This window comes from Camelina sativa, chromosome 6, assembly GCF_000633955.1.
Source record: "Camelina sativa cultivar DH55 chromosome 6, Cs, whole genome shotgun sequence".
NCBI classification, from domain to species: Eukaryota; Viridiplantae; Streptophyta; class Magnoliopsida; order Brassicales; family Brassicaceae; genus Camelina; species Camelina sativa.
Window position 1 is genome coordinate 16,372,371 of NC_025690.1, and position 7,214 is coordinate 16,379,584.

At 38.3% G+C, this 7,214-nt stretch overlaps 2 protein-coding genes across 8 annotated transcripts in view; one reads left to right on the top strand and one right to left on the bottom strand.

Annotated features, from left to right (window-relative positions):
* The window catches only part of LOC104791746 (myosin-binding protein 7-like), a 5,122-nt gene extending 3,570 nt beyond the window's left edge, over positions 1-1,552 (top strand). For 2 of the 3 annotated variants that reach the window (XM_019246813.1, XM_019246814.1), the window contains exons 3-5: positions 1-1,088; positions 1,200-1,246; positions 1,343-1,552. In XM_019246813.1, coding sequence (XP_019102358.1) covers positions 1-1,088; positions 1,200-1,246; positions 1,343-1,445 — 1,238 coding nt within the window. In that variant the 3' untranslated portion in view covers positions 1,446-1,552. The remainder of the gene's footprint in view (positions 1,089-1,199; positions 1,247-1,342) is intronic. The other variant, XM_019246815.1, reaches the window with a different exon arrangement.
* The window catches only part of LOC104791747 (protein downstream neighbor of Son-like), an 11,144-nt gene continuing 5,595 nt past the window's right edge, over positions 1,666-7,214 (bottom strand). For 3 of the 5 annotated variants that reach the window (XM_019246811.1, XM_019246812.1, XM_019246810.1), the window contains exons 8-16: positions 4,286-4,381; positions 3,802-4,013; positions 3,614-3,712; positions 3,103-3,224; positions 2,794-2,895; positions 2,548-2,657; positions 2,352-2,439; positions 2,113-2,246; positions 1,666-2,016 (exon numbers count right to left, since the gene is read on the bottom strand). In XM_019246811.1, coding sequence (XP_019102356.1) covers positions 1,797-2,016; positions 2,113-2,246; positions 2,352-2,439; positions 2,548-2,657; positions 2,794-2,895; positions 3,103-3,224; positions 3,614-3,712; positions 3,802-4,013; positions 4,286-4,381 — 1,183 coding nt within the window. In that variant the 3' untranslated portion in view covers positions 1,666-1,796. Of the gene's footprint in view, positions 2,017-2,112; positions 2,247-2,351; positions 2,440-2,547; positions 2,658-2,793; positions 2,896-3,102; positions 3,225-3,613; positions 3,713-3,801; positions 4,014-4,285; positions 4,477-4,558; positions 4,710-4,794; positions 4,878-4,982; positions 5,116-5,182; positions 5,257-5,348; positions 5,515-5,750; positions 5,908-7,214 lie in introns of those variants that run through there. The other 2 variants (XM_010517712.2, XM_010517713.2) reach the window with 2 other exon arrangements.

Sequence of the window (7,214 nt, forward strand, 5' to 3'; positions counted from 1 at the left end):
CATCATCTTCTTCAGATCCTTGGACTAGAACGGTGAAAAGAAAGTTCAACGAGTTCAAAGAAGGGAACATGTTGTTGTTACGAGGTTCTTCTGATTCTTCTTCGAACGCTAAGATACTAGTTGAGAATGAATGTGCAGCTTTGCTTGAGGTTCTTTCTAGCCAAAGGAAAACAGTTAAAGATCTTCATTTAGAGCTTGAAGAGGAGAGAAACGCTGCTGCATCAGCGGCTAATGAGACAATGTCTATGATACTGAGGCTGCAGAGAGAAAAGGCTGAGATACAGATGGAAGCTCGGCAATTCAAAATGTTTGCTGAGGAGAAAATGACACATGACCGAGAAAAGCTCACGGTTTTGGAGAATTTGTTGTATGAGAAAGAGCAAGCTATCGAGGCCTTGACTTATGAGGTCGAAGCATACAAGCATAAATTGCTGAGCTATGGGGTTTCTGAGGCAGAGATGCATGAACAGATACTTGGTTTTGGCAGAGACTCTAGTACGGTTGGTTTTGATGTTTACCCTTGTGAGTATACTTCTTTGAAATGTACTGTATATGAGAACCTGAGCGGACCAGATGGTAATGTTGAGATTGAAGAAAAGGTGATTGTTGGTCAGTCTCCAAGATGGCCATATTATGATCCAAATTCGCCTTTAGGAACTGCAAAAGATATTAAGGGGATATCTTTTGCAGACTCTCCTATGTCTAGTAGTAGTGACAGAGTTTATACTATCGACTCAATTCACGTGGGAGTTTCTGAAGTTAAGATTGACGACGAGCCTAATAAGATGAGTAAGGGAAAGTTAAATGGTGATCATTGGAATTCTCCGAGATACCAAGAACCGTTCACAGCTCAGCAAGGAGTTAACGAGCCTGATATCGAGAAACTTTACACAAGGCTTCAAGCACTTGAAGCAGACAGGGAATCACTGAGACAGATCATTGTATCTATGAGGACAGACAAAGCTCAATTGGTGTTGCTGAAAGAAATCGCACAGCAATTAACAAAGGAAGCCGGCACAACAAACAGGCGAAACCCGGTTAGCAAAATGCCATCTTTTAAAGGATTCACTGTAGTAACGGTCTTCAAGGTATATAATCATATAATAATGTCTCCGATCTAACTCTCTCTCATGTTGCATGTTGCGTTTTGAAACTCTGAGTACGCCTGAAGTTTACTCTCTGTTGTTCTTGCGTTTCAGTGGATTTTGTCTTTTGTTTCTTGGAAAAGAAAAGCCAGGCGAAACAAGTAAGCATATTTACGAAAGAAAGACATGCTTTTTGTTGGTTCACTGTTTCCTGCTATTGCTTTCTGATGAATTTAATTAATATTGCATTGCTGCAGTTATGTGTATATGTTGTCAGCAAATAATATGGGGATGCTTATGATGCTAGGCGAAGGATCTGGAACAAGGAGATGGAGATGTTTAACAAGTTCACATGTCTAGATTTTTCCATTTTTATTTCTTTGGAGTAGTTAGTGCAACATATAAATGTACATTGCTCTGTAGTCTGTACTCCAATCAAAATATGTTCAGAATCTGGTTTGAAATTATTAATCCCATGATCATAACAGTAACAGGGTTTGACACAATAATGTCACTATTCGATACATTAAAAAATTAAGAAGGTTCAAACCAACGTCTTGTTGTGCATTGCCAACAAAAGTGTTTCTGAATATGTTCAGCCATATTACCAATAACATTACCATTGGGTTGATAATTTGAAGTTGACGACATTCACTCATACATATAGTGATGAAAACCAGAAAAATACAAAGGATTCAAAGCAAATACAGATCACGAGGGAGACAGCGAAACTGTGTAAGACTTGTTGCAATACTTCAAGCTCTTAAGATAGCCTGATTGAAGCTGAGGACATATCACCGCTCCAGGAATGCCAGGCGCATCCTCGTTTGTTTCTCCTGTGCCTTCTCTGACTCGAGACTCAGGGTCAGTCTTTTCGGGGACTTGTGGTAGACCAATGTTTAAGTTAACAGAGGTTGGCTCAGTCGCAAAGCTGAATTAAAACTCACAGAATGTTAGCATTTCCTAAAAAAGACTGAAATGTTTTTTTGGTTCGGAAGAAAAGAATAGGGATTTCGCATCAACGAACCTGGCGTCAAAGTTTTGTCCATTAGCACCCACATGTGCACAAATATTGCTAATAATCCAAGGCGGAAGATATTCGCCTTTAATCTCAACACAGTAACTTGTAGGTTCTGTTCTTACGTTCTCTGTGCACTTGATCTGGAAATCAAAGAACAAATATTCTCCGTGTTATCATATCGAATAAAGATGTCACAACAAGAGAACCACAGATTACAGAGTAAACCATCAAATGTGTGTTTAAACCTCGGGAGAAGACAGTGCAGCATTTTGAAATGGCACTGGTGAATATAATACAGGAACGTCTGCAGTGGGAAGAAATCCAAAAGAAGACCTACACATGATTGACAGATAACAGTTATAATCATTATCAAAATTAGTTAACAAGATGTACATGAGCACAATATGTAATTTATTTCCCAAAAGACATGTTCATTCGAACCTATAATTTAACAAAAGATCATACAATCCATGTACGCTCTCATTTCCGACAAAAGCCAAGAACGATTCTGGAGTATTATCTATGTTAGAGACAGAACGCAAACGACGAACCTGCATCCATTACAAGGATCAGAAAAATACGCCAATAATCTCGCATATAAGTAGGTGCTTCACATGGTTCCTAAGAGTGAGAAATACATGTAGATAGAAATATATTTCCTAAATAGATAACTAAATGCGCACAAACCTGGCCAAGGTTATGATTCTCTATCTCTGAGAGTTCAGCAAGATCTTCTTCAGTTGTCTCGTCCATTTTAGTTTTGCAAAGAGGCATGGAGTAGCAGATGTCCTGTGGAAAACATAGTCAAAGCAAACTTAGTAAAGCACGGATGACCACGTCTTTAAATGTTAGCACAAGGTTTGTATAGCATATGAGCAAAATATAATTGATAATGTAATAGTTCTCTCATGATGTCTCAAGGAATGGAAAACACAAACAATCTACGTAAACTAAATAAGGCAAAAGGCTTAATAACACTGGGGGAACATATCTTACAAGATCTTTAAGCATGGCTCTCAATCTTCTAGTCGACTGGGTGATATAGCCATTGCATGAGCGTTTGACACCCCCTGACTCACAGCTTCCAGTGAACATTGCCACAAACTGAGACGTACAGACTACATGCCAAATAATGCACAATTAAGTTTAGTTTCATTTCAAGAGTTTGGCATACGTGCCATTGACTTTAAAAGAGATGGAACATGACAAAGAAGCTGTGCACTAATTAAGTTCACATTTGAATAGCAACAAAGGTTGAGTTGACTTTTATGCACCTTCGCCAAGACAAAAATGGTAAAGCAAGGTTTAAACCAAGTTCTTCTAAACGAAAGTGTTAATGATTAACAAAACATAGATGGATCTGTCTGCTGAAAAAAATTCCACCTACATGCATACAGTATGCAAGCACAACAAGTTTGCAGAGTCATTGAAGTCTTCTTCATTAACCCAGGGCGTTATACCAAAAGAAAAATCGCATCCAAATCAGACAAACATAAGATGGAATTACCATAGAATATTTTGCAGATATTCTTCCGAAACATAAAGTAAAGATTTCGAAAAGCATCCTCCCATGCCAATTTTCGTTTTTGTAGGAAATCAACTTCACCTGAAATAGCAAAATGCGGATCTCTTTATATAATTAAGAAGGAAGATGACTGACAAGAAGGTATAGCTCAAGAACTTTCATTAACAAACCTCTGTCTGATCCAGATGCTAACAATGCAGATATTATAAAAGGTGGCAAGGAGGACTGAGGATAAATCCACGAGTTTAGCGACGTAGAATTTAACACCTGTGTAATCACATCTGCTCCAGAACTACTGCTACCTTGATTTACCACATTACACGACGGCAACTTCAGCTGTGGCATACCATTGTAGGTACTACCCATGATTGATCTATGTAACCTGGAACAACATTAGAATAGAAAATAATAGATTGCGTCAAACTTCGGATGCAAAAGAAAACACTAGGTCAACATGATTTAATAAGAAAAAGAAGAGAAAGTAAAGGGAATACTTCTGTGTGATCACAAACCATATTTTCATATAGCATCATCAATAAGTGGTATGTGTTAAACTAATATGAGATGTCAAGGAGAAATCACTCAGAATCAACTACAACCAACATATGATTATGTTCTTATTACAAAAATGTACAGGAATATAGCTATACTTACCAATTTAACGGAGAAGAGGAAACAAGTCGAGTATATGTCTTCATGGAAAGGTCCAGAGGAATCTTTCGCCCATGAACTTGGAATTCGGACATGAATTTTTCGCTTAATGAAGCAGTATCAGATTCCCCAGTTATGTCGGCAGGATGAACCGGCAATGGTTCACAAGTTGCAAGTCCTTTCAATGCTTTATTCTGATGAAAGATGATATCAGTTCCAACAGGACCACGATACATAACCAACTGACAAAATCAAAGACTACCGAGTGAAACATACCATATCAATATCTGGGAAGCAGGATACTTCGTCACCCCTGGTTGAAAGTTCCGTGACACTGCGAAATATGCTTTGGCTACATCTCTCAGTTGTCTGACGAGCGTCAGCCTTACTATCATCAGAAAATTCAGTAGAAGCAGTATTCTCCTCACTGCCAAGACATCAAAACATTAACATAACTTAAAGCAGAGAAAAAAGTCAGCTAACTCCAGATAGAAATTGTCGAGGGGTTTTACCGAATAAGTTGTCTTTTGTTGGCAGCAACATTAGAGAGTAAAGAAACATTGATTAGGCTGCTGGATTGCTTCACACCATTTTCCTGCGGTAAATACAAATAAACTATTAAAAAAAGATGACAACTAAACTACAATTTTGTTTTAGAAAATCAAAGGAATCAAGAATTAGAATCAGAGAAGTTGTGAACCTTAGAGTTTTCTTTGCCAGAGAGCATCCACGGCCTAGCCTTTTTGACAGGATATAGTTCATCCATACGCATCTCTATGTATTTTGGATTCTTCGAAAGCTCTTGTTTCTTGAGCCCATTTTCTCTCTCAGTACTACAGCCAAGATAATCAAGTAAGAAGAAATAAAAGTGCAAAAACTTGAAGACATGATGATATGTACCTTTTGCAAGGGCGCAATGCATCAAAGGCTTCTTTAGCTTGGTCCACAAACGCAGTCCGCTTCAATTGTTCTCCCTGTTCATTTGAGTAAGGAAATCATTCAAAGATAACTTCCAAAAACTCGAGGAGGAAAACGTTGCACAATGAAGAGAAAGAAACAAACTTACTCTCAGTTCAGAGGGTGTCTTCCTCTTAGGCTTCGGCGCAGCTTTGGACCCTCCACTCATCTGAAGAGAAGTACCAAAAGCACCAGGAGCAACCACTTTCGCCATTTCCAAATGGATACTACTGTTCGCTTGATCCCCAAATTTAACCCTACTCAAAATACCAAATCTGAGGCACAATCCGGAATCTCATTATCCCACTCTAATTTCCTTAACCAGCAAAATCTATTTCAAAATTACAAAATCAAATCCGGTTCAAAATCATGGAGTTATCCATAGGAACCCTAATTCTCAAACACCATTGAACCCTAGAAACTGGTCAATAAGTACCGGTGAAGAACTTAAAAAGGCGAAAAATCGAAAAATTACAAACATAAATCAAATCGAAGATAAGAGCATACTCACCACGCTCCGATGGTTAATCTCTTAGCGATGCAGACATAGAAACCCAGCGGCGTAAAGCGATAGCGAAATCGATGTCGCCGATTAACGAGGTCGTCGTGGTGTGAATCTCCACGGCGAAGCAGAGCTAGGGTTTTTTTTTTTAGTTGTCTGCCGTGATTAATTTTTAAGGGGAAATAAAACAAAACAAAAAATGGTGAAAGTGAGATTGGAGGGAAGATGAAAGAGCGTTTCAAAAACATTTGGTCCAAAACATTTTGGGGTTCCCTCTCCCTCTCAAACCATGGATTAGTTTTGGATTTTCCGGTTTATAAAACATTCGGTTTGGTTTTGGTCTAGAATCCAGATTATAGACATTATACCGGAATCGTGAAAATGGGATCGGTTTATTTCTCACACAGAGAAGGCCTCCAATTTTTACGCTTCAACAACACTTGGGGTTATGTGTAAGGCCATCTGCATCGACATCCACAGAACAGTTTGGGTGTTCTTAGCCCATTAAAATCAAAAATATATGGAACAATGGCCATAGAACATGTTTTTGGGTCTTTAATTAGAACAGATTTTAGCCCAGTTCTATTACGCCGTGGCAGTCCGTGAATGGTTGAGATTTTTTGCAAAGGAGAATTTTTTTTCATTTCTCCTTCTGTTCGAGATCGCATCTAGGTTTTCTTCTTTCTCTCCAAAACGACGAAAGCTTCGTGGTCACCATCTTCTCCGACTAAGGTTTGTATTCTGGCCATTAAAACACCAAAATCGAGAGCTCATCCATGTAGAAATCGATCTGTACATTGCTTTTTCGACCAATCCGTTAAAATTCTCTTCTTTTGTCAATTCATATGTTCGGCGATTTGAAGGCGAAGTCGAAATCCACTACTTGAGCCTTAGTCTCCTCGTCTCCTTTGTCTCGCAAATCTCATCTCCGACGATATAGACAAGGTAGTCCTGTCGTTTCCTCTGTCAGTTATTGTTTCATCGATTTAGGGTATTGATATTTGTGAATTAGGTTTGGGTTTAGTAACATGGTATAGGGTTTCGTCTCATCTGTCAATTAAAGGTTTTGATTAATCAATATAGGATTTTAGTGAGCTTCCAGGATGTATGACTGAATTCTGAGTGTCATATGTTGTATTTGAAATCAACCTTAACACTAATGAACATTAATCGATTTTGCTTTGTTTCTGAGGCTTGTAGGTGAGGTTAACCAGAGCAAATTAAATCGGATAACCATCAACAAACCTGCATTTACTCGAAACTAAAAGGTAATTCACACTCACTATATGTAATGCAAGGTTGGTTTCCTGATTTGAGTGGTGTTGTGGTTTGTGTAGTAGTGTATAAGTGGTTATTCACAGATTTTATGTGATTGTAGTGGCTTGTAAAGTGTTGTTTGATTGTGTAATGAGTTTCTCAGAATTGTTTTGTGATGGTCTCGGATGTTTGATTGGTTTATGTCTTGTATAATAT